Source organism: Plodia interpunctella, chromosome 28 (assembly GCF_027563975.2).
Source record: "Plodia interpunctella isolate USDA-ARS_2022_Savannah chromosome 28, ilPloInte3.2, whole genome shotgun sequence".
NCBI classification, from domain to species: domain Eukaryota; kingdom Metazoa; phylum Arthropoda; class Insecta; order Lepidoptera; family Pyralidae; genus Plodia; species Plodia interpunctella.
This window is the reverse complement of record NC_071321.1, coordinates 3369658-3397640: the sequence shown is the minus strand read 5'-3', so window position 1 is coordinate 3397640 and position 27983 is coordinate 3369658. Positions and strand designations below refer to the sequence as shown.

The following is a 27983-nucleotide window of genomic DNA, read 5'->3' as shown; positions in this document are numbered from 1 at the left end:
ACATCTAGACATCATGGAATTAGTAGGTACTGCGTACAACGAAGTACTTATTAAATCCATGGCCGACATACAGAAAGTTACTTATTTATTGGCCACATAGCGACATCTATGATTTTTCAGTGGCAAAATATCAACAGAGTTTAAAGCGCTTCTTTTACTTTTTTCTTTCATACTTAATGCTCTATAATGCCGTCAGATGGCGTTATTTAAACATGCAATAAAACCGCAGGATCATTAGTATTAATATTTTTTGTTTATTTTACAATTAAACGTGAATTATTATAACGATTAAAATACACTTAAAATATAACTTATTGAACAAACAATACAAAACAAGTAAACATCTTATACTTCAAATACAATAAAATTTCAAATAACATATGTTTGGTATATCTCTATAGATACCAAACGCTTACCTCTACAATACCTATGTATTGTAGAGGTAAGCGTTTGTGAGTTATCGACTTTATATGTTTGAGGCGTGTAATATTCGAAACTAGTGAACCGATTTCAAAAATTCTTAACCATTAGAAAGGTACATTATCCAAGATTGCTTTCGGCTATATTTTATCTCAAAATTCCCACGAGAGCGTCGATCGAAGCCTCGGGCAACATCTAGTAAAAAAATGTTTATTTTCTTTTGGTAATTGACCACCGTAGCCTATCAACGCCTGCAACACCATGCCAATATTTATTTATTTACCTAATGAAAATGCGTGACAAAAAAAGTCACAGTAACGTCTCCGTGCAGTAAGCTCCGCTCCCGACGAGGGAGCTCCTTCCTCGTCAGGAGCAGGTCTTCAGGTGCAACCGAACAAACATAAATAATGCAATGGAAATGAAAGCTTGTAAATATAACCGGGATTCTGAACTAGGTACTTAATTGTTTACAAATTGATTTTATTTCTTCTTCATCATCCCCACTTCACAATAGCTAGGCTCGACATACTCCTCACGATTTCTATTCACGTATCTACCCTTTCCAAAATCATTTGCATAATCAGATCTATTACTAATCGACGCATACGTAGGTTCATTTTTCAATGCCTCTCCGACAGTAGCATAACACGGCTCTTCTGCATTATACCTCTGACATTTAGGCTTGACTTGAGCATAATTATCTTCCAAATCCAACGACGCATATAAAACTTCGTTCTGTGGTTTCCTTAGAGCGTTCTTTACTGGTTTTGCATATAATTCTTCAATAGATTCAGATACGAACGGCGTAACATATTTATTTTGTAATTTGTTGTCAAAAGTTTTGCAATAAGTTTCTTCTAAAGTTGCGTTTTGGGGGAAATTAGGTGGAGGTGTCTCATTGGGGTGGTCGTCTTCTGGGGTGACAAGGTCCTCCTGTGGATTAGACATTAATTTGTTACTAGCTGTCGACCGGTTGGTAAACCACCAGCCAGATCAGAAGACATTGTTCGGGTTCGCTGGTGATGGATGCTATCATAACCTGTCCGAATTTATTAAGGACAAATGTGAATTTATTTTAGTTTCTCCAATTAAATTTATGAGTAAAATAGGCATCTAGTTGCCCCCTAGGTTTGCTGTGCCCTTGCACTTCAATTGTACTATGCATGTAACCAACATATATAACTTGTGATTTGCAACAAAATCTGATTCTGAATCTGGATGAGACTGGCACGAGGAGCGTACGAAGTGGTAATAAAAAGCGAGGTCTACCGAGCAGTGGGTTGTTGGACCTAGACTGTCAATGATAAGCTGTTGTCCGCATCTTCGTCCGCGGTCTATTTCTATATTTAATCACGGGTCATTAACTATTTTTATACCAAATTTCCAAAATCAGCCCTGTAGTTTAGCCGTAACTTATTTTATGCAATGATAAATAGAAATATAGCTTGTTAAACTTATGAAATATCTGATTGAAGGAAAAATCGAAGCAAGAAGTGGAAAAGGAAAACCAAGAAAGGCATTCCTAGATGAAATAAAAGAGAAGGCAGAGCTCGTGTCGTATAGGGAGGTGAAATCGATGGCTGAGAACAGAATTAGATGGAAAATGCTCTACCGACAAGAACAATTAAAAGTTCTTAAATTAATTGATGATGATGAGCTTGTTAAAATGTTTACTATATAAAGACGGACTGTAATTAATATAATAACTTTATGTGCAGTCCGTCACGTCAGGTGAAGAAATTCAATGAGGGCTGGCAACACAACATCAACCAATCTTGACCGTCCTATTTTGTATAGCAATACCAAAAAAATGTATTTCGTCAAAAATCCGTTTTGACAGACTGTATGAATATTTACGAGCACAACAAGAATACGTACCGTATCTTTAGTATTCTTCCTATAAACTTTAATGATACACGCAATCGTTATGAAAATTATGACAACCAAGCTGGCGACGACGGGGATAAACCAGGCTTCACCTGAAAAACGGAATTTATTTCAATAACTTTATTTATATATGTATAATTGTTATAAAATGTAGTATCCTTGAGTTACTATCCTATAACACAAGTCTCGAACTTACTTTGGGGCTAGCTCAATCTGTGTGATTTGTCCTAATATATTTGGGGCTTTGGGACGTCACATCTTCGATAGCAACCGGGGACACGCAAAGTTGAGAGAGAGATGGCATCAATTACAGATACAAGTTTATTTGTTAGACAAATTAAAAAACCCCTGTTTTTTAATATTCATTTTGCTACAACTATTGAACGGTTGAACCGATTTTGATCAAACATATCTAAGAACCACCGCATAATAATTAGCTATCAAATAAAAAATACCGCATCCAAATCAGTTCACCTGAGCTACGGTCCGTAGCTCATCAACATCACCGTAGCCTACGGTGCCACGTACACAGACAGACACCCATAGCGGTAAAACTTATAACACCCCTCTTTTTGTGTCAGAGGTTAAAAAGAATATTATACAAGCTTTTATAACTTAACTATTTTTGGTTTGAATCTTGAGGCAGTGAGAGAAACTGGAGAACGCTCAGATGAGAGAGAGAGAGACACACAAGGTAGGTGGAAAATACACGCGGGTGAGACCGCGGGCAAAATTTAGTATAACATGTGTGAAGACGTACCTATTATACCATGGTTAACGGCTCCTGGAGGTACATCTGACATGCCATCTCCTTCAAATTGTTCAGTGTCTGTTGGAGCGACTGTAAATATAAATATAAGTACACATGGACCGATATTGACAATAGCTCTGTCTCTCTCCTCTGACCTTTTCTACTTCAGCCGTAAAGCGCCGACGCCCAGGAACCGTTATCACATACAAATTCGAATTTTTTTATTCAAATTTTATTTCTTTAGCGCCCACTAAACCGGGCCGTATCGCTTATCAACACCGTGACTGCTCAACTACCTTGCGTGGATATATTCCATGATAATTTGAGACGATTTTTGTGTGCGTGTATAAATTATTTGTCATATAATAATAATAATTAATGTTTATTTTTGACTCACTGCCCGTCTGGGCAACTGTAAAGTTTTAACTTTATAAATAAATACATACGACCTCGGTGGCGCAGTGGTAAGATTCTAGCCACTGAACCCATAGGTCCCAGGTTCGATCCCCGGTCGGGTCATGATGGAAAATGATCTTTTTCTGATTGGCCCGGGTCTTGGATGTTTATCTATATATGTATTTGTTATAAAATATAGTATCGTTGAGTTAGTATCCCATAACACAAGTCTCGAACTTACTTTGGGGATAGCTCAATCTGTGTGATTTGTCCTAATATATTTATTTTTTATTTATTTTATTTATTTACATAAACTTTGTACGATAATAGCGACCCGTCCAAATTCGTTCGGGTAAAAACATAATAATTTATACCCCTAAAAGCGCATGAAAATCCGTGCAGTAGTATTTGAGTTCATCGCGGACAGACAGACAGACGCGATAGAGGAATTTGTTTTATAATTATGTAAGGATGTATATCAATTATTGAAGTCAAAATTTTTCATAAAAAGACGCCGCTAACTCCACCTTTCGGGGGTTAAAAATACTCACCGTTTGCGGTGCTTAGTTTCTTTTTAAGTGTTACAGTTTTACTCAAATTATTGTATGGAAAGCTTCCAACGTTCAGTTTTTCTTCCAAACTGCATTTAAATACAGTTTCTTCATCATTAACCGGTATTTTTAATACACTTGTGGCATTTAGAGATGATAATTCAACACCTTTATAGTTATATGTTTCATTTTGAGATTCACAATCCTCTCGTATAAGTTCTGAAATATTGTACAAATGATTTTAATAATTTATTTATTGTTATTATACAACGGTACGTGCCTATCCTATTATACCTAACAATAATAATAAAAACATTCAAAAATAAAAATATTGTGTTTTCAAAACAAGGAGCGATGCATAGTCCCTGCATAGTATAAAAAACTAATTTCCCATTCCAACTTCCTTTCACATTCTTGTTCCGGTTCCCGTTCCGTGTCTCGTTCCGTGTCCCGTTCCGATTCCCGTTCCGGTTCCCGTTCATATTCCATAGCACTTTCAAGTCAAATTAAGCGCTACAGCGCATTGAAAGTAAGAAAGATGGCTTTTTGTTCCGTGGTGGACACCACGATACAGTGGGATACAATAATAAATTAGTAGCTTAATTATCCTAACAAATATAATAAATGAGAAAGTAATTTTGTTTGTTACCTCTCAAGCTCTATCTACTCAACTAATCTTCTTGAAATTTTGCATACTTACATATATGAAGAAGGGCATTGGGTACCTTTCATCCCGTTCCCGTGGAAAAAATACGCGGGCGCAGCCGCGTTTAAAAGCTACTGAATAATAAGAAACAAAAGTGACTCACTATTATTTTTATACAAGATCAAAACTGACATTGGATTTTCTATTTTGAATTCTAGAGTAGACAAGCAATTTATTGTGATTTCCACATCTTCTGTTTCAGAGACGTATGGGTAGGTGTCGCCGTTCTCAATTGCTGTTCCATTCACCAATAATGTAACATCTGGAATTCAAAATACCCACAAGTCAGCAGAGAAGGTTATTAATCTAAATAATGCTAGCTGTTGCCCGTAGCTCCGCCCATAGTAGTCTTTGACTCGGGTTATTATCTATATATATTCTAAATTTCATCAAAAACGACTTAATGGTTTAGCTGTGGCAGACAGACTTTTGCATTTTTTTTATTAGTCACTGATATAGCAACGTTAAGCCAAAACCACTCGATAAATAGTATATTTTGCACAATGTTTTTTTTTAGGACATAAGTGAGCACTAAGAAAGGATTTTTGAAAATTCGACCACTGAGGGGTTAAGAAGAGGTTGAAAATTTGTATGAAGCTTCGTCATTTTAGATGAGATACATGTTTTTTTCTGTTTACGTTTTAGTTTAGTAAAAATTTTAAATGTCTTTTGGGACTTTGATGCACACATGAATAGAGGGTGAGAGTTTGTATGAAAGATGAAGTGAATTTTAGATTTTCGTTTGTGCTTAGTCAACTTTAAATATATGCATTTTAAAGCTAGTTACATAAAGGTTGGGATTTGGTCAAACTTTGTGCTCCAACACAGGCACCCAGGATTGCTTGACGGCTGCCACCGATCTGTCTGACTGTCGCGCTTTCACGGCTAAGCTGTAGGGCTAATTTTGATGAAATTTGGAATAGATACATATACATAACATGAGTGGATCATATTAATAATCTATATATTATGTATTAGGAATAATAGTTAAGTTTATCGTGTCATATTTATCTCTGTCTACTGGTAGAAATTTCTTTAATAAGTACTTAGTACCTTTGTACATAGTTTACTATTTGTAAGTTTTATATTTACACTGTTATGTTGGAGGTTCACGCAGGGTAACTTGATGTGCTGTTGACTGTACATAAATAAATTGATTTAAAAAGTAGGCAACTTTTTTTTCAATTTTTTAACACAGAGTTCAAAACGGGGTTGTGAAAGTTTTTGTAACAAATTCACCCGCTAAAATTCACCGCAAGTGGAGATGCGTGCAACAGCTAAAACTAAAAAAAGAACATATTTAATTATGTAAACATACTTACACGGCATATTGTCTGCTTTGATTTCTGAAATTGGAGGAAAAAAATATATAAGAGTGTTTTCTCAACTTTGTGAAGAAGAATAGATCCGAATTTCTATAGAATTGTTCTATATTTCATAATTCATATACTTATATGTCTAATACATACCAATTTTTCATATAATAAACTCATCACAAATATTTCGATACATGAACATTATCACATAAAATAAAAACTATATTAGAAAATATATATATATATATATACAAGCGACCCGCTTCGCACATATTATGCGTGTCATATTGTATATAAACCTTCACCTGGAATCACTCTATCTATGAAAACGACCCGCAACAAAATCCGTTGCGTTGCTTTAAAGATCTAAGCATACATGGGAACAGACAGCGGGAAGCGACTTTGTTTTATACAGGGTGGCCAACCTGGAGGTGTACAACTTTTTTTGCCGCCATTTTGTTTTGGCGGTAAATATGACAGTTGTTGCATGAAAATTACTTTGTAAATGCAAATTTATTATGGAGCGTTTTACGATGGAACAACATGTTTTAATTATTAGAACGTTTTATTAAACATTTAAAAGAATGTTTCCCGGTTGATTAATTTTGAGAAACGGTGACATTGATTGGCCCCCAAGTTCGCCTGATTTAACAGCTCCTGACTATTTTCTGTGGGGCTATCTAAAGGGATGTGTCTATGCTAACAGGCCAATGAACCTTCAGCAATTAAAACAAAATATTCGAGACACAGTCGCTGAGATAACGCAGGAAATGTTTGAAAATTTGATGAAAAACGCGATGAAAATGTTCGCATCTGCTAGATGCTGCTAGAGATGGACATTTGCTTGACATTGTTTTCTATGTATAACTGCCGGCCCTATACAAAATATTTAACAAGGAATACTTGATATATTATATATTTCATGGAATAAAATCCTGTACTAAGTAGTGATAGTAAAACTCCGACCGAAGCCTCTCATCAGCTAGAAAAGAGCTCACGGTATCCAAACAGCTCAGAACATACAATTAATCTCTTTCAAATAAAAAAAAAAAAAAACTAGTTCAAAATTGGTTCGGCCTTTTGACTGTCACGATGCCACGGACAGACATACAGATGCACGTTAAAACTTATAATTCTCTTTTGTCATCGCGTCGTCGGGGGTTGAAAATGCGATCGCGTAAAATTTACGTTTTGTGCCGTGTATCATTTTGTGCTATGTTTTTAGTATTCTATAGGTACTCCCCAAGGAACCTACATTAAACACACAATACAGTATTAGAGTCAGCTGACCTGTGTCTAAAAATAATACTAACGATAACACAAATTTAAAAAAATCATCACTGAAAAATTTAAAGCACACTTGTCATTCCATGTCGATGATATGAGCAGGACTAATTACAGGAAAACAGTACAATGAGGATAATTGATCAATACAAATTTGTATTAAAAAAGGGAGATAATAATTTATATACCAATTTACATAAATTGGTCATATAAAAGTAGAATTCGATTGAGAGAAAAATTAAAAACGATATTTTTGTCGACGACATAAGTTTCGGGTCGAAACTGGTAAGGCACAAGACCGAAAAGGTTGACTGTTCCCAGCAGTGGGAAAACAGTTTGGCTGAAGTCTTGAAGTTATTGTTTTTTGGAATCATGTCCAAAAGTGAAGTGATTGCTTATAAATTTGTATTCACTACAGTTTTTGTCCGCGGCGAAAATTTTCCACGGGAACAGTTATTTTCCGGGATGAAAAGTACGCTATGTCCTTCTCCATACTTCAAACTACATGTATGCAAAATTTCAAGAAGATTGGTTTAGTAGATAGTGCGTGAAGATATAACAAACCAACTTCATCATGATATGGAATTGTTCTACGCCCTCTGCGGATTTGCTAAATAAAACTTATTAATAGCTTTATAACCAGCGGCCCGGCTTGGCTTCACTAGGGTAAAACTATAATAAAAGTTGCCTATGTCATTCCTGAAGGGTTCGCCTATCTCTGTGCCAAGTTTCATCAAAATTAGCCCAGTAGTTTTTGAGTTTACTCATTGCAAATAAAAAAAAAAACCAAAAATACATTTTTTCTCTCTTTATAATATTAGTATAGATGACAAACTTCTGGCATCCATTACATTGGTAAAAATTAATAATGCATTAATTCGATTTTGAAAATTACATCCCTATAGGGGGTGAAATAGGGGTTGCAAGTTTGTATGAAATATCGTCACTTTTGGTAGAGGTGGAAATTTATGCGAAACTTTATTATTTTTGAAGAGAGATCCATGAAATGTTTGTCGCACGTTACGGGAAGCGGGAGTGGGACACGTAGCGGGAAATGGGATGGGGCACGTTGCGGGAAACGACATGGGACAATTTGTAGGAAACGGGACAAAACAAGTTTCGGAACGAGACACGAAGGGAAAAACGTAGCAGGAAACGGGGAATAACTAAAGATGACAAAAATACGAATTTAAATCATAGTAATAAATAATTTTTATCAGTCTTAGAATACGCGATAAAAGAATAACTGAAATTTAAATTAGATTCCTTTTAAGAACTGAAATTTACGCGTGCGAAGCCGCGGGCAAAAGCTAGTTCTCAATAAAATTAAAAAGGTGCGTGTTTAATATCTGTCGTTTAATATATAATTATGCAACGCGAAAATTTAAAAGTGGTGAACGTAGTGCAATGATATTATATATAATTCTAATAATATATCATTGACGTAATGACAATGTTTTTACCCTTTGTTTTTACCTTATACCTCGAGTAGTGTTATATATTATTAGAAAGAAAAAAAAAACATTTTAAGAAACAATAATGGTAAGCCGATCTGGCATGATAGGGACCAACACTGTTCAAATGAGTTTCTTTCGGCATTTCTTCTCAGCAGTGGTCGTTCCGAAATGCCAGTAGTTTGTAGCTTGTGAGAAATAACTATAAATATTGACGAGAAAAAGTGCCTGTGAAGGTCTAATTTCTGAATAAATGATTTGAATTTGAATTTGAATTTGAGTCGAACCCCTCTCCTGCGTTGACTGTACATAACAACCAGATCATTCGTGTTCCACCACACTGTCTCCACACCATCCATTACGACAGCGAGAATGCTCAAATAAGATTTGAGAGATTTCAAAAAAAAATTATATTGCGACACCGGTTTATGCACCGCGACGTATCAACAAAGTTTTGAAACAGCGATACGATTCTTACATAGTCCTGCGCCGGGGCTTCGCTCCCGTGGTAATTTCGGGATAAAAGTACCCTATGTGTTATTCCAGGTATACCTCCTACCTAATGTCCTACCAAATTTCATAACAATCAGTCCAGTACATTTTGCGTGAAAGAGTAACAAACTTACACACACATATAGGTATACATCCTTAGAAATTTTCGCATTTATAATATTAGTAAGTTTCGTAGAATAAATAAAAAATAAATAAGTGTTACGAGTTACTACCATGAAATTAGTAAGTACTCCGTACAAGTACTTATTAAATCCATGGTTACTACTATAGTATACTGAACTTAGTGTTCACCACCGCTATATTGCGATCGTCGGTCCAGTGGTAGAGTATCGTATCTGAAAATACCAAACGAAGCGAACAGAAGTTTAAAAAAATTCCTGTGAATCGGGTTTTCTACGAATCTTTCTACAATATGTAGAGATATCTCCACAATTGCTAAAAATGAATGTCTGTCATTGTGTATACTTAAAACTGAAAAAATATTATGATTTAATGTGAAAAAAAAGCAGACTGACTCATTTACATTGATGAGCTTGAGAAAATCTTTATTTCCCATTGTGAGATAATTCTCTCAATTGACTTTTGGACCAAGGTAAAGTGTCATATCTACCACAACGGCTTAGTAGAATATTGTATGTCGAGAATTTAAATCAATTGTTTAACAAAATATTGATGAGTTTATTGTATGTATGTACCACTTGGGCTTTTAAAACAATTTGGATTTTCGGAAGAATACTTGTTTTTTTACGGCTATATAATTCTATGTTAACATAAGATAGTTTACTTTTGCAGAAAGATAATTTATGTGCAGATAACAGAAAGAGAAAATTTTAATATCTCCGCCACTTTTACTCGTACAGTTATGATGTTTCGACACATAATGCGCAAAAAAAAACACAACGATAATGTGTAAAAATGTCAAAAACGTCAAAATGGCAGTTACGAGTGTTTACCATTGGTTGGACCGAGACGTTTGACATTATCCGCTCCACACTGTCGCCGAACTCGGACACATGCCGGCGCGAATGCGTTAACGTTGCGTAGTTCGCAGTGCTTTTATTTACCGCCATGAAAAACCAGCAATGTATAACGAATCCGCCAAAGTTTGGCAAACTGTTAGACGGGAGTGTGGAGTTAAAAATGGTGTGGTGTGTAACAAATTGTCTTACCAGATATTTGTAAATATTTAAAGTTAATAGTCGCACTGACGATAGTTTTACCCTCATGAATAAACTTGCAATGTAATGTACATCCGTCATCATCTCGGTGAAGTGGCAATGTAACACTCAGTTTAGAAGTTAAGTGAAAGGGTACAGATGATCCGTCTGTAAATAAAAGAAAAGAGGACTTTGCTTTGACTTATCATGGTATAATAAGTGGAGTCTTGTAATTAGCATACTTTTATATATCAATATACATATAATATATCAATATATACATATAATAAAATAATATATTTACATAAAAACAAAATTAGGCGATGTAGTCATAGTAACAGAGAAAGAATTTGAAAAAAAAACTCTGTCTGTTTGTCTGTTTGTACATGCTAATCTTCGGAACTACTGGACGGATTTGAATGAAACTATTTTGTTATATAGCTATTAAGCCTGGGCATGATATAGGGTATAAATAATTTTGAAAACTGGAACACCTGATGGAGAATAATGATAGTACAGCTAAACTATAGGAAATATTGAAATGACGCCCTAACAAAAGTTGTTCAGCCTGATGAGCACTTTCTGTACAGGTATCGTTACGCTTTGTCTGTACAGTTAAATTTCTCTAAAAATTTTGACTCCATACCAAAAATTTTTCGCCATCATCTAGTTGAAACATATGTAAGTTTATTCTATACTAGCTGATGCCCGCGACTTCCTTCGCGTAGCCGGACAATTTTTGGCAAGGAAAAAATATAAGAGAGATTAAAAAAAATATTTATACCTATAATAAATTGGGGATATTTCCTTCGGGCACCAAGTAATCCAAAAGATTTAAATGTAAAGTTTACTAGTTGCGCCCGTGGGAATTTCGGGATAAAAAGTACCATATGTGATCCAGGAATTGTTCCAGGTTATATTCTACCTATGTATCAAATTTATAAACTATCCGTCCAGTAGATTTCCTGTCAAGGAGTAACAAACATACACACACACACATCCCCACAAACTTTTTGTATTTATAATGTTAGAAGATTCTTACAGAAAGATACATAAAATATTTTAATTATATTGTTACATACTTGTCGTCTTTATACACTGGCTTGTAACTGGTCGCAATCCTTCGTAGGTACACACTATACGTTGATCGTGGGGTCTGTATTCATAGTCATAGGTATATGTCATATTATGTGGAAATACGTGATTGTGTGTTAACGTTTTGTTGTTTATTGCTATACTGATCGCTGAAAACATAAGAAATATTTAATTATCTTATTACACTTCACTCCCAACTATCATTATATAGGTAAAACATTATACATTATGCGAAGACTTAAAACTGCTTTATTACTAAAAACTAGCTGTTGTCCGCGGCTTCGTCCGCGTTCATTTTCCGGGATGAAAAAGTACCCTATGTCCTTCTCCATATTTCAAACTGCATGTATGCAAAATTTCAAGAAGATTGGTCGAGTAGATAGAGCGTGAAGTGGTAACAAACAAACTTACTTTCGCATTTATGATATTAGTTAGGATAGGATTAGGATATACGAGTAATTTTAGGGGCCCGTCCCGACTCCGATCAGGTAAAACTATAATAAAAACCCGTACAAAAATGCGTCCGGTAGTTTTTGAGTTTATCGCATTTATACAGACAGACGCTACAGGGGGACTTCTTTTTATAATACACTACATAATATATAGTAGGGTAAGGATACACACTTCACACCAATATACACCAGAAACGGCGTATGTTTGTTTAGTACCTAAATAATAGACTAATTTCCAGCGTGTCTTTGTTTCGGACAAAAATTATAGTTGAATATAGGCTACGTACATAGACCCAAATTCAAATTCAAATTCAAAATTCTTTATTCAATTTAGGATGATATACATCACTTATTGACGTCAAAAAAATTACTTAAACTAAATCTACTGCCGGCTTCCAAAGCGCAGGTGAAGAAGAAGCGGCGCAACAAACTTCACCGCGGCCTTTTCTCCAAGGACGTCAATTAACAAATATAGGTCTTATATATATATTAAAAATTAGGAGGACGAATTTACATCATTATTAAAAATGTCAAAATTTGAATAAATAAATAAAATAAAAGTTGTATTTCCAATAAAATTATTGAAAATTGTCACACAGACTAGACTAGATATATAGCTGATAAAAAAAAAACTACTTACCGACAACTTCAAACTGTACTATATAATTCAGACTATTATAATATTTACCATCCTTGTAATAATCACAAGGAATATATATATTCGTTATGTCTTCGCATAGGTTCGAGTCTTTTAAAGTTGTTAGTGTCCAATTTTTGGGATGATTCTCAGCGATTGGTTTGTGAAAATCCTGCAAATATTTAGAAGTAATTTGCTAAAATGTTGAGAGGAAAACTCGCGTTTTCACTACGGTTGTTTCTTTCGTCGTTGATCGGTGGAGTCTGAACTCATCAAATTCAAAATTCAAAATTCAAATTCAAATTCAAAAATTCAAAATTCAAATCATTTATTCAGAAATTAGACCTTCACAGGCACTTTTTCTCGTCAATCTTTAAATTTATAGTTATTTCTCACAAGCTAGAAACTACTGGCATCCGTTCTTTCAAATTTTCGTGTCAACTTCGCACGGTCGTCAGCATCCCTATTTGCCGACATCAAGCGCTGGCATGATGAATTCACAATAAACTATCTATTGTCCGCGGATTCGACCGCGCGAATTTCTGTACGACAGCGTGATTTTGACGTGTGACGAGCAGACATGATTTTCATACCAACTTTTATTCCGCATTATAGTCAATTGGGGATACATTTTTGAAAAAAATATATAGCCTATTTGTACGGGAGTTTTTGACGGAATGCATACAGAATTTCATCAAAACCAGTCAAGCGGTATAGCCGTAAAAGCCGACAGACAAAAAGTCAACTCCCAAATGATTATGATGAGGAGAGACATTTTGTATGAAAATCGTGTCCGATCCGTTTTGTAGATAAATACACGATCTTCTTCACAGTCTTTATTCTTCATGGCTGAGGGTCGTGGTCAATACGTGGAATTAAACACACATAAAAATTTTCTTGGCATTCTTAATGGAGTGGTTTGCCATTGCCTTCTCCATTTCACACACAAGTTAATAATCAACCAGTGTGCAGGTTTGCTCACGATGTTTTCCTTCACCGTAAGCAAGTGGTGGTCGATGAAAACTACTATAGTACATGAGTCAGATTGGTATACAAACTCATGTGGCACGAGTAGGATTCGAACCTGGGACCGCATACACGATAAAAACAATAAATAAAATGTACTTACAACCAAAACGTTATGTTTTGAAATATCTATGTTCACTTGCATTTCAGAACAATTATACGGAGCCCATATTAGTGGACCACTAGAGTTGGACTCCTCAAAACTGGAAAAAGAAGTATATATATATATATATTTCATTGTCCACACGGTTTTGTGTATTCTTGTCTGTAAATCTGTACTAAAAAGTTCAGCAAAAATTGCTATCTAATGTGCATTAGGTAACGTTTTCAATGAGCTTCCAACATAGACAAAAATACTTCCTCTAAAGGAATTTCAATCGTGTTTACACAACTGGCTGCTCGTGAAATGTTTTTATACTTTGGATGAATTTTGAAATAATAGTTATGCATAGTTTAATTTTATTTGCCAAAATGAACAAGAATATAAATTTAAAATGTAAACTTGACTAATTTTTTGCATGCTCTTGTTAATGGCTAAACAGTTTAAGGATCTTTAAATCGTATTATTAACACCATATTATGCCCTATTTCATGCAAATAATAAAATTATCTTATCTTATGGACTTGACAAAAGTTTAAGGCGAACAAAGATCAAAATAAGCCGTGAGGAGAGAAGGGGGTCGCGAGACTCAAAGACCAAGTTTCACTAAAAAAAGATCTTTGTACAAAGGTCGTCTGTATGCACGGGTACCACACTCTAATCAGCCGTCAAACTGTAGTGCTTGCATTGTGTTCCGGTTTGAGGGTGAGAGAGGCGGTGTGATTACAGGTCACTGTGGCAAAGGGCCTTAGGACATAAAGACACAACACGTGACACCCCTAGTGTTCTCACCTGGTGGGCCGCATTCTTGTTTACCTGATTTAGATAGCTGTCTAAACATTTTGTATAATACCAGCCGGAATTGAGATTAAAAATTACAGTTCGATAGCTCATCTTTGAGAAGAAACCCTTTGTCGACTTTACAATCTGAAAACTGGCATTCCACGCTTTATTCCCTTGCTTCCAGACCAGTGATATGAAAAATTGGTGATAAAAAAATATCATGAGTACAATCTGTGGTTTGTATTTATAGGTATTTCGTATTTTTATTTACCTGGAAAACTTTATATAATAATCTGAATGGAAATTTATATGTAATTTGCTATGTTTCAATATGTATACAGCAAATTCATTACTGTATTTTTTACTTTTATATATGTTAAATGTTACGCTGTGTTGACCTCCTTCAGCTAGATCTGAAACAAATCCAAAAGATTTATATTAATATTTTACTAGTTGCGCCCGCGGGAATTTCGGCATAAAAAGTACCATATGTGTTGTTCCAGGTTATATTCTACACGTGTATCAAATTTCTTAACTATCCGTCCAGTAGATTTCCTGTGAATGAGTGACAAACTAACACACACACGCACACATACTCACAACTTTTGTAATTATAAGATGGTATATAAGATGTAATGAACTAATCTTTATTTTTACATATTATATTATAAAACTAAGTCCTTTGTCGCAAACAGACAGACGCGCGTCTGTCTGTCTGGTCGCGATAAACTCAAAGGATTTTCCCGAGGAATGTTTAGGCGTATATTTTTATACGAGCGAAGCCGGGAGGGGCCGCTAGTGATACATAATGTTGGACCCGGCGGTACTTCCGTAAAATAGTTCCAAGCATAGATTTAGAAAGGGAAAAAAAACAGAATAAAATTATTCTTTGATCGATAAGTCAAATTGACAGAAAACATTCGTCAAAGATTCTTTGTTATTGTGATTAAAGTTTAATATTAATTTCCTAAGATTTTACAAAAGTTTTTAGATATATCCAATGAAAAACAATGACGCCAGGTAGTAGGTAAGTAGATAAATTAATGCCACTATGTGTTTGTTGTGGATGTTTGTCAGTCAATCACGCTAAACTTACAGAACAGATTTCAATGAAATTTGGTGAACGGGTAGAATATATCCTAAAATAGCACACAGGGTACATTTTAACCCGGAACTCCCACGGTAGCGAAATCCCGGCGGGACATTGTTATATACTATTTTTAAACTATAATTTCTATTATATGAAGTTCTGCTGTATACCAGTTTATTTAAATATCTAATGATAGTGACTGTATCTACATATATATATTTATCTACGACACGATAGTGCCCCCGCCAAGTTGAAGGCGTATCAAATATTTTGTGCCCTTCTTTGCGTGTCGATGACAAATCTTCAACAACAACCAAAAAAATGTTCTATTGGATAGATACTAAATATTTTCATGCCAAAACCAAACAACTTCGATGGCTTCATCAGACACTACCATCGAGTCAAATTAATTGATATCTTTCATTAAAACAATATCAAAAAGATTGTCATTTTTCATCTGCCCGGAGGCAAATATGCAGTACGATTTAACTGCACTTTTATTAAAACCTGAGTCAGATTGGTATACAAACTCTTATGGCACGAATAGGATTCGAACCTGGAACCTTTCGGTTCACAGGCTTAACAATTACACCACCACCGCTTCATATAAGTATTAATTATTTATTCCAGCCCTAAGTCCGATCACTGCCCTTGCTGCAAAGATTGCACCAACTGCAGTGGTTTCCAAAAGGTCTTGGCTGTGCCTGGAGCTGGCTACGTTCTGTACAGACACACCACTCGAGTGGACGATGTGAGTGATGTGATTCTTTCTTTTTCTCATACGCATATTCACGGTTTCGTTCAGTTTGTTGACGCTGCTTATGATAAAAGCCTTAAAAATTTGAATATACGGCTGTTTTTACAATAGACCGCCTGATTTTGGGTTGCTCACCAGCTGCCTACGCTATATCTCCTTCTAGGACAATATGGAGTTGTCCTATTCTAAGGCGGAACCACAAGCTCAGTCTCTCTATACAATTTTTAAAGCACCAGCAACGTAGCTGAACGTAGATAGCTGACATCATAAATAACGACCATTGTTCGATGAGTTTGGTTTTGTTAGGTTAGGCGAGGAAGGATTACTGAATGAGAGAAAAAAGTGAGATAGCAATATATTGCCTTGCATTAATGTTTTTAGTAGTTCTAGCTCCATTATTATCTAATAGCTTCATAAAAGTATAGTTTAGTTATATTTAACCAAAGTCGACGTGTAATGCGATTATCATAACGATTGTGTTATTGCTAACACCGGTGTCAGATTTTATTCAAGACCCTAAAGGCATCTGACATGACTTTTACGACTACTTACCGCCATCTAGTGGCAGGTAGTCGCAAACACACTAGTGAACTAAACTGTCCACCAGTGTGCCGGTTTCCTCACGATGTTTTCCTTCACCGGAAGCTAGTGGTGGGTATGAAAACTACTATGTTATTATATGAACCTGAGTCAGATTGGTATACAGAACCATATGGCACGAGTAGGATACAAACCTGAGACCTTTCGGTCCACAGGGCGTCTTAACCATTACACCACCACCGATTCTATATTTTAATTAAAAATGTAGATGATTATTGACCTTTTCAGATTAATAAAAAAACACGTGTAGTGGAAACAACTATTGACACAGTTGATGATGTCTTCATTTTGGAAAATACTGAAGGGAATCCTTTGGGACAGATTGATGTCACTCCGGGTATTGGTAAAAGTTTCCATTATTTGTCTTGAAACGGTCAAAATCTGTACGTACGATATTATGTTGTACGTATCAAACGTTAACGTACCTTTTTTATATTTCGAAAGTTTCGGGTCGTGTTACAACGAGCCGTGGTCAACGATCGATTGACTCAGCGCATTATTGCTCTAACTTTTCTTCTTCTACGATGCCCATTCCTAATTTTATTGGGGTCAGCCCTCCTCGTTCTATGGCGTCATGAATTCCCATCTTAGGTTATCTGGTCGTTGGTCTTTGCGCGTTTCATATCTTTGGCAACGGTTGTCCACTATGTGGCCCGCGGACATTCTATTCCTTTCTTCTTTTCTGGGTTAGCTAGGGTTTTCTTTACAACATGCTTATCGTCTTGCCTCATTACATGTCGCGGTTTTCATCTTATATATGATGGGTGCACTTTAAAGGCCTCTGATGTACTCATTGCGTCCTTTATCGAGCCTCGTATCTCCAGCAGACAATCGCAGCAGCAGAGTTACTGCTCCAACTGGGCTGCAGAATGTTCATCTACCACCAAGTTGTTATTTCTTTGCCAAATATGATTAAAAAACCTTTCAGTCGTCGGAGCAGTAGCCCGATGAGTCAGCTGCTCGATGACTACGGGTCGTTGTAGTGTTACAACAGCCGGATCATACCGTCCTTCCTTATTTACATGTGTATGTATAACATTAGCAAGTGTAACTTTTTATTCATATTCTCATTTTCAGATCGAAGCTTAATAAAATGTCCCCGATGTGCACAATATCTACAACACGCTCAGAGATTACTTAAAAACCAGGATTTTGGTAAAAGTGATATAGCAGGGATATGTGAGCATTGCCGTAAGTACGGCAGCACTTGTGTGAAATGTGAGAAAGCTGTTGAGCAGTTTCAACAGAGCAGGAATGCTCGAAAAGCAGATCACGTGCAGCGGGTCAAGACTTGGCTGTCAAAAATACAAAATATCATCAAAGTCAGCCTTTTTGATGATGTGAAAAGAAATCGAGCTCGAATGGCTCGAAGATATTCCGATGTTGATTTAAATAATCTGAGACAAATAACAAAATTAGATCGTGAACCTGAGGTAGAGGATTTGTTTTTGCACGGCATTAGAGACTTTTATGCTACAAAAAGAGGTCCTAAAAGTGAACGTCAATACCGTCATGGAAAAGACAAAGAAATAGCATTTTACGAACCATCAAAGACTTACGATGATCGAGAAACAACTTATGTAAAAGGAAGATTTGATTTTATCCCGACTCGTGGGATACATCCCGATGATGAATCTTTAATGTTATCAAATGGAACACTTTCAGAAAATGAACTAGAAAAGAATTTTATTTATAACTATGGAAAAAGCTATAAAAGTAACTTAAAGTATAGTTCTCCAGTTGATAGTAAATGGTTAAAAGATGAAGATTTCATTCCAATGCCAGGAGTGCACCACGAATATGAAAAATACTATTATGATGATAACAGTCATGAGACAAGAAAATACGACGATATTACTACACCGAAAACCCGTCATATTGAAGAGAAACCAAAAGATATTGATCGACAAATAAGCAAAGGTGAGCCACCAGCTGGTAAAAGGTATGACGATGAAATGAAAAGGGCTGAAGTAGACAAAAAAAGTAAAAGTTATGGAGAAGATGCACAAAAAGACATTATTTCGATATCAGATGAAGAAGAAAAATTAAAAAAGTATGATCCACTCGAAGAAAAAATACTGAAATTTACTACAGATAATAATGACAGAAAAAGAAGAGAATCGGAAAAAAAGATAGGAAAAGCCGAACCCGAGACAAAAATAATATTTGAGTCACCTTCACGCATTAGAAAATATCGTTCAGAGGAATCACTACTAACTGGTATGTTAAAAATGAAAGACGATGTGCAAAAGAATAAAACTTTTGACTATTATTTCCCAGAAACGATAGAAGGTAGAAAAAAAATAAAAAGGGAAAAAGAAGTGAGCTCCTCGGAACTGATCAAAGATACTCTTGATAAATTAAAGAATAAAATAGAAGAAGAGAGAAGAAAGCGTGAGGAGGCTGAAAGATTAAAAGAAGAACGGCGAAAGAAGCTTGAACGAGAAAAAAGGGAAACAGAAGCAAGAATGCTGAGACAGAAAATGGAAAAACTTAAAGGGGAAATAAAACATCATGGTTCTAAGGAAGAACTTCTTGAATATGACAAGGGAAAATATAAAGTATCTAAAGAAAAAGTACCAAAAGATAAATCACCAAAAGAAAAAGTATCAAAAGATAAAATGTCTAAACAAAAAGTTGCACAAGAAAAAGAATCGAAAGAAAAAGCGTCAGAAAAAATATCTAAAGAAATGATACCAAAAGAAAGAGTATCTAAAGAAAAAGTACCAAAAGATAAATCACCTAAAGAAAAAGTATCAAAAGACAAATTGTCAAAAGAAAAAGAGTCGAAAGAAAAAGCGTCAAAAGAAAAAGCACCCAAAGATAAAGTACCAAAAGAAAAAGAGTCAAAAGAAAAAGTGAAAAAAGAGGCGCCTGAATCAAATAAACAAGAAAAACCCGAAAAAAAAATTAAAGATGACTCAGCAAAGGAAAAAAAACTGAAAGAAGGTAAAGTTAAGGAAGAAAAAGAGAAGGAAGTGAAACGTAAAGAAGAAGAAAAAGTTAAAGAAAAAGTCCCACTGGTCGTGGATGAAAATGAAGCGGAAAGGAAAAGACGAGAAGTTGAGGCTCTAGAGCGAAAACTAAAGATGGATCAACAACAGGGTCAAAAAGAGGAGCAATTGAGAGAATTGAAACTGCAAAGGGAAGAAGCTAAAAAACAACAATTAGAACAGCAAAAAAAGGCGAAGGAAATGGCGGAGAAAATGAAACGAGCGATGCAATCTGAAACGCCACAGCAAAAATTCGAGCTGACTAAAATCAAAGTGAAAAGGCCCTCTATTTATGATTTGATTGACAAGAGGAACAAGTTTAAACGTGCTACTCCACCAGAAAACTTGAAAATGCCAAGTCCTATTGTAATTAAAAAACACAAAAGGCATGGTAAACAAGAATCCAGTTGCGACTTATGCATGGATTCCGATTACGAATTCGATGTCCAAAACGTTTTATGGATTAAGGAGGATGATATGGAGAAAAAAGAAAACTTGAAGGAAGCTGTGCTCGGCACCAACATTTACAAATACAAAAACAAATTCGGGGAGCAGGAAGAGAGGGAGACACAGCCGATACTTTTCCATAAGAATTATGGAGAAAATTTCGATCAAAGCGTAGAAGAAGAAGAACGGGTGCCAAGGATAGAAGTGAAAAAGGACAAGGCGCCTGTGAAACAGGTATGTTTTTGGCGCGTATTCAATTTTATTGTTTACTAGCTTTTGCCTGCGGCGTCGCCCGCGTGAACTTTTCTGCGGAAGCGTAATAAACATGATTTTTGACATACAAATTTCACCCTCATTATTAGTCATTTGTGGTTTGATTTTTGAAAAAAAGTAGCCTATCTTTGAACTACATGCTTACTAAATATCATGAAAATCGGTCAAGCGGTTTAATCGTGAAACAGATAGACATCAGATCTGCCTATCTAGACAGACTCTCGCAATAGTAATATTAGTATGCAGATAAGCAACGTAAGTAGACGAGGAATTATTATAATATACTAGCAATAGCCCGCCTCTTCACCCGCGTAAATTTCTTACGGGAACAGTTATTTTTCCTATATGAAAGAAGATTTGTTGAGTAGATGGAGCGTGAAGAGGTAACAAACAAACTTTAGCATTTATAATAGAGAGGGACTGATTGAAAATTTGAAAACATACTGTCTATGTATAACAAGGAGCAAAACCTTTTTCTCTATATTTATGACTTATATTTGATGAGTATTGTTGATTAATCAATTGTACAATGATAGATATTTATTTTATTTCAAAAACTTGACGCGTATGGGATACATTTTGGTAGTAACTATATGATTATAATAGTGATAATTGTATCTATTTATGACAGCTGTAGCAAAACCCTGTATGAAAAAATTGTTGCTCTCTCGTGCGTCCGGTCGTGTAAGTTATCCACAGAATTTAAAATATTACAAGAAAGGTCGTCTAGGCGATCTGTGACAACTTCTTGTGACGTACTCTTCTGGATATTACTAATTCTGTTTTTGACCACTTCTTGTTACGGCCGATTCTAGTTGTGTGTATGACCATGTTTTTGACCATTCGTGTTATGGCTACAACAAGTACAGTATGAACAAAAAGAAACAAGAGATATCAGAGAATTTTTTAATTAATAGTTAACACAAGTAACGACAAAGAATAGTACCACGAAACATTGTGTACAATCTGTAAGTTGGCTATGTCTGTACATACATAGGATATATATATATATATATATATATATATATATATATATATATATATATATATATATATATATATATATATATATATATATATATAAAATAACGGGACTAATATAAGCCATAACTATGTTTAGAATTTTATACTTGAAACTATATGTAGGTATACAAAATTTGAAGAAGATTGGTTGAGTAGATAGAGCGCGAAGGTATATGTAAGGTGTCTATTGTCTAATATTATAGTTTTCTTAGCCTTTGACAATATCACATTCTGTCTGGCCGCTAACAATATTCTTTCTACCTATCAATATTGTTTAAATGACATTAAATAAATTGTCATTTGCAAAAGACTTTTGTGTATTTCATACATCGAGAACGTTTGTTTTTATGTAATTTTAAATTATCTTGCTAATGTTATACTTTTGGAACAGTGTTGTGAATATTTGTGATATTGTTTTATGAAATGGTATCTACTATTTTTATTTGTATATTAATATGTATTTCCCTGGGCACGCTTTGTATTTTGATATCTCATGTGGTGTGAGCGGGCTTCGAACCTGGGACCTTTCGATCATAGGGGCTCGCAATCGGAAAGTTTCATCAATTTTGACCATTTTCTGTGTTTCAACCCAGTGCGCTCATGCGTGCGTGGTCGTAGACGGAAGGAGGCTTATATCCCCAGCAGTAGGCCACGCATCTCTGCAGATGATAATGTTGATGCTCATTCCAGGAGCAAGATTACGGCAAGGGTGTTATAAAGTACGCGTTGTCCAATCGCACATTTATAGAAAAAGGGTGGACGAAGCTTCCTACAGAAAAAGTTGTTCGCAGGGTAAGTGCTACCTGGTTTCTTTTATTGGTAAAAGGTGCAAATTTTATTCTTGGATTTTATGAAAACACCATTTTTGTTATATATGTTTTTTCGGCAAAAAAGTGAGGGACAGAGAGAATTAGAGTAGATGACAAGGACAGACAATTGTAAAAAAAAAATATATTAATGTATAAATAGATAAAATAGATTTGAGACCATTGTGATCATACGAGTACAGTACATAGACTAATAATGCTTCTATATCGAACGTACTTTTAAAGTTGGAAACTCAATTTTAATAAATAATTAATCCTTACACATTATAAAACAAAGTCCTCTGCCGCGTCTCTCTGTATGTCTGTTCGCTACAAACACAAAAACGACTGCACGGATTTTCATACGATTTTCACAAATTGTGTGATTCCTGTGGAAGGTTTAAGCGTATAATTTACTAGCTGCGCCCTGCTTCGCTCCCGTGGGAATTTCGGTATAAAAAGTACCGTAGTAGTAAAGTTATTTTCTACCCGGGGACCAAATTTCACAACAATCGGTCCAGTAGAAAACGCGTGAAGAGGTAACAAACTTCCTTTCGCATTTATAATATTAGTTGGGATTGTGTTTTTAACCGAGCGAAGCAGAGATGGGCTTTTAGTATTTCATAAAAAATTGTCATCCAGATGAACGTCTACCGCATGCGCCCAGCACATCCTGAGTTTGACTGGTTTGAGCGCAACAAGAGAAAGGGTATCATCAACTACGACAGTGGTGAGAAACTGGCTGAGTTCGAAGACAGCGGTCGGGGACGGTGGTATTACAGGAGCGGCTTGTTAGCCCTGGATCATTACACTCCAGAAGGTAACCTTAACACAGTAATTTGAGTCCCCACAATCGATGGCTCATCTCCTCGCTTGTCCCGAGTACCCATCTGTATTCGGGCTGACGTGATGGCAGTTTCCGATGAAGCCGTCGAAGTGGCTCGGTTCTGGCACGAATATATTTAGCACCCAATAGAGCGTTGATTTTCCATCGACACGCAAAGAGAAGAAGTATATCAGTCTGTAGCGGGAGCTAATTGACTGCGGGGTGAAAGTTTGTGTTCCTCTTTCGCAGAATAACTCTTGCCGGCAAACTCGCGAGCAAAGCTAGTTTAAAACTCCCCCCTTTATTTTCCTATGGTCCCTTCTCATAACGTGATCATATCATGGAAGCCTAGTCACCTGTACTCTATATTTATGTGACATCTTTTGAACCTGTGACTTGCAATAAATTATCTGAATCTGCCTATTATTTTACAATTTCCGTGTAATTGACTATGTTACAGAAATGAATGCTCAACAAAGATTCGTTGTGTACAGCAGTGGTGAGCCAGACCAGCGGGGCAGGTCGCGACCGAGGACTGTGCTGGCCACCTTCGACTACCTGGGCAACGGGATCGTCTTCGATCACACTGGGAAAATTAGGTACTTTATCTTGTTGTTCCAAAACTTATGTAGTCCATGTGTTGCGGCGCTTACCGACCGGCAATTGCTAGCTTGATGTCAGCTTTCATGTGTATATGTTACCGACCAATCCCGATTCCAGGATAAACTAGTTTTGCCAAACTAATTTTTCCTACATGCGATAGGATAAACTGGTTTATCCTATCGGGCTTAGGACGAACTAGTTTAGCCTAGGCTATACCAGTTTCTCCTATCGCATGTAGGAAGAATTAGCTTAGCTTAGGTAAAACTAGTTTGTCCTCGAATCGGGTTTCGCCGGTAACATATATAATCCCAGATCCACACTGTTGCCGAACGTAGACACATGCCGACGCGAATTTGTGAATATTGAGAGTACTGGTAAGAGTGCAATATCGCAACGAAAAACTAACAAATAAAGGTCCAAAGTTTGGTAAACTGTTGGAGGACAGCGTGGAGCCGACATACCTAATATAATACGTATTTCGCGATGCGTGTGGTTCCCACCCTAGAATAGGACCACACCATTGGATGTCATAGGCTTGATTTGATATTAAAAATGCATAAAAACGAACTTGCTTATTAATAATGACTATATCCTTTCAAGTATTTTTTTAATAGCCAAGTGGGCAACGGAGTGATTTTAAATGGCTTCTGTTTTTACTTTTTAAGGTACGGAATTCTTAAAAATGTGTTAAATAAGAAATGCGTTACCTGTAACACTCATTCCTTTTTCGGCTGATAAAAATTTTTCAGAAATTGTTTTGCCGTCAATCCCTTTTTTTGGCTTGTTTCGCCCATAACCTGTAATAAATTAAATACACTAGCGTTCGTTGCGAACGTAGACCTCGCGAATACAAATTTTTTTTTACAATGTTTTTTTTTACATTAAGTAACTATAAGGCATTTTATATGTAAATAGATAATGTAAATTAAAATTTGCATTTTGACAAATATTACTACACAAGCATATTAATCCTTATGATTAAAAGTTATTTCATCATCAAGATAATTTCATGAAGATAAATTTTGTCCTTTACAGCACATAAATTGGATGAATAGATTTTGAAATATCGTGGAATTAAAAAATACGCACGGCTAAATATTTTATGTAGGTTACCTACCTACATAAAATATTTAGGCGTGCGTATTTTTTAAATCTATCTATATATTGTTGAACATAGCATGCGCTGCCGTGTGAAGCCAAAAGACTATAACTTTGAAAAAGGTGTTTTGAGAATAATCTCAAAAATATTTTATATTATGTTTTATATGTAAAAAAAAAATGTATTCTACGTTCGCGGCGAACAACTAGTGTTAGTATGAATTATAAAATGTGATTATTTGTTATTACAGACTAAAATACAACCAATCAGAGGGTATAGTATTGGATAGAGGCCTAGGTCCAGTGTCCCACTGGAAATGGCACACACTGAACGACCCACCGGTCCTCCAACAAGTCATGATTGACACACAAATGTCACACAAAGACCCGTACATACTAAAACTTGCAACTCCCAACGAAGACCAGCCGAGAATTGACGATGAAGACATACTAGCTATAGAATTTGACAATTTCATTAAAGAAAAAAGTCAGAAACTCACTCAATCATTCAAGCCATTTCAAATAAAGATGAAAGCATTGAAGATCAATGAATACTTCTCACTAAGAGTTTTAGATCAAGCTAATGTACATCTAATATTTAGAGATGGTTCGACTAACATTAATTTGAATATAGGCATGATATTAGATCATAAAGAGATTGTTGATACGGACACAGCGGAGGTCGGCGAAGTTTCAAGTAATTTAGAACGATTGCCAGCTAAGACTGATAGTTTAGCCGAATTGCAGCGTAGTGTAGCCGAAGCGCAAAGGATAGAGAGGGTTAGATTCGAAAGAGACAAAAGAATTAACAGACCAGAGCAAGTGATGAGTGTGGATCGTCTGAGAACGGCTGAATCGAAGGCACTGAAGCCACCAATAATGACTGTTGATTCAAAAACTGGTGTTAGCAGACTTTGTAAATGTAGACAGCCGTCTGCATCCAATGTATATTATAACACTGGTTTAGTGTGATTACTATTGAAAGCAACACCACAACGCGGGGCTGAAGCGAAGGCAATTGCGTTTTAAATCATTATTTTCCGTTATTCGAAAGGAAAAGTTGAGTTTTCGATTGTTACTAGGTGTAGTGGTCGTCACGTCAGGCCGTTATCAGATTGGTGGCACGTCATTGTGTCGTCACGTTCGCTCTTTTTTACACGACGCGTACACTATATAGGAAAGAGTGACAGCATGTGGACGTTAGTAAAGTAACGTGCACAAAGTAACGTGTTACGTGTTTGTATGTTTCATGGAAGGTCTGCTGCTGAATTAGATTACCAGCGCTTGCAATTTATATTTATAATCACAGAAATTTTTCAGCGGTTCTGGATGTTAGTGCTCGTTTCTGTGTTAGTGCTTAGTTTGATATCAACCTATTTGTCGAGTTATTGTATCGAAAAGACTATGCGTCACTCGGAGCGGTGTTCCGAACGGTCACTACTAAAGTTCGCTTTTGCTTCGCCCTCGCTTCTTTTCGCCCTCGCCTCTACATAGCGGATCTAAGAGATATTTTGTAGAGTAACTTTAATCATTTGTATTCGAGTTTTAATGTAATTCAGTTATGTTAATATATTATTATACTGTAATCTTTACGATTTTAATCATAAAAATCAGGCGATATTAAGTTATTCGATTCGAGTTTGTTATTTGAATAGGTATTTTTTCTCTAGTGATTTCTTATTTTTATATCAAACTAAAGCCCAATTTGTGTTAGGATAATTTTGTGTAATGTGTATTTGTTGGTATTTGGTAATCGTTGTTATATTTAGTCGTTATTTGTAATAAAGTTTTACATTAAAACATATTTCACCTTCCTCACACACCACTGTGTCTTTTGGCGAAAACCGCATAAAATACGATCAGTGTGTGCAGTGACACTATGCTATTTCCATCTCACCATCGTGTGATTCGCAGTGAGACGCAGCTAACCAATCACAGTGCGCCATTGTGCTGTGACGACAACCACACCGCAATGTGATTGGTTGGCTGTGTCTCACTGCGAATCGACTCGAATGGTTAGATATAAATAGCAAAGTCGCACAAAAGAAACTGTAGTTTTCATTGTTTTTATTTCCTAGACTGTTTTCCTTGTCAACGACATGTACGGGAGGATATTGTGGTTCTATTCTAGGGCGGAACCACACACCTTCAATAATCCGATCAACAACAGTACAGTCAGCGTATTAGTCATCAAAAAATGGGTGGGACCACGAGTCAAACATTACTAATAGTTACAGTGGAGCCACGAGCCACTAAACCTATAAGTATATATATTTTTATTTTTTAACTAGCTTTTGTCTGCGTTTATTCAATGTTTCAGGTGCTAAGGATAATATCGCGATGAAACCTACACAAGATTTAAAGTTAGACCATCAGCTATAAAACTGAGAAAACTGTATCAAATTTCATCCAATAGTTTATACGTTTTTCGCTAACAAACATAGCCCACTTACAGTTTTGTTACATGTATATATGCTTCCGGACTGTAGGTAATAGATTGAAGGAACCAGGAGCCCAACGCTGGTATAGGCCCTATTAGACCACTGGGACATTATTAATGGGATCACGAAGCAGAAATAAAAAATTTAATATTCATTTAAAACTCACTATTTCCGTAAAATCCATCCATTGAAATAATCACAGCGTAGCTGATCACAAAAAACTTCATTGTTTCTGTCCTAATTTAATGTAAACATTAATTAAACATATAATATTAATTTATTTATGGGTCACAAAACGCTTGTCACATGTAACATGTTCAGATACAATTGTGGCATTTTCCTTTACCTACACGTATTTATAGTGCTGATAAGTTTGAACCCTCCATTCTACTGTAAATTCTGATCTTGTACCATTATAATTATATTTTACTAGCTATTACACGCGGCTACGCCCGCGTGAATTTTCCACGGGAACAGTTATTTTTCTAGGATGAAAGG

General features: G+C 35.8%; 2 protein-coding genes across 8 annotated transcripts; one reads left to right on the top strand and one right to left on the bottom strand.

The window, feature by feature from the left end:
* Positions 1–233: 233 nt before the first annotated feature.
* LOC128681692 (uncharacterized) lies at positions 234–27806 on the bottom strand. 4 transcript variants are annotated; one of them, XM_053765796.1, is made up of 14 exons: positions 27652–27806; positions 24654–24743; positions 14800–14941; positions 13749–13848; positions 12623–12791; positions 11518–11679; positions 10448–10603; positions 6034–6057; positions 4815–4973; positions 4006–4224; positions 3068–3148; positions 2299–2399; positions 428–1353; positions 234–395 (listed from the first exon to the last, which is right to left on the bottom strand). In XM_053765796.1, exons 1-13 carry the CDS (start codon positions 27710–27712, stop codon positions 901–903), a joined length of 1917 nt encoding a protein of 638 aa, XP_053621771.1. In that variant the 5' UTR covers positions 27713–27806; the 3' UTR covers positions 234–395; positions 428–900. The 4 variants fall into 4 exon arrangements, with proteins under 4 accessions (XP_053621771.1, XP_064292964.1, XP_053621772.1 ...); XM_064436894.1 differs by having other exon boundaries at positions 10499–10603; XM_053765797.1 differs by lacking the exon at positions 3068–3148.
* Positions 15433–27123, top strand: LOC128681690 (titin homolog). Of its 4 annotated transcripts, none has more exons than XM_053765791.2 (8): positions 15433–15555; positions 16249–16369; positions 17204–17312; positions 18053–20649; positions 22402–22503; positions 23160–23337; positions 23804–23942; positions 25296–27123. In XM_053765791.2, the coding sequence occupies exons 1-8, from the start codon at positions 15539–15541 to the stop codon at positions 26014–26016; spliced, it is 3984 nt and encodes a 1327-aa protein (XP_053621766.1). In that variant the 5' UTR covers positions 15433–15538; the 3' UTR covers positions 26017–27123. The 4 variants fall into 4 exon arrangements, with proteins under 4 accessions (XP_053621766.1, XP_053621765.1, XP_053621768.1 ...); XM_053765790.2 differs by having other exon boundaries at positions 17204–17318; XM_053765793.1 differs by having other exon boundaries at positions 17204–17318; positions 23841–23942; positions 25296–25434.
* Positions 27807–27983: the final 177 nt, after the last annotated feature.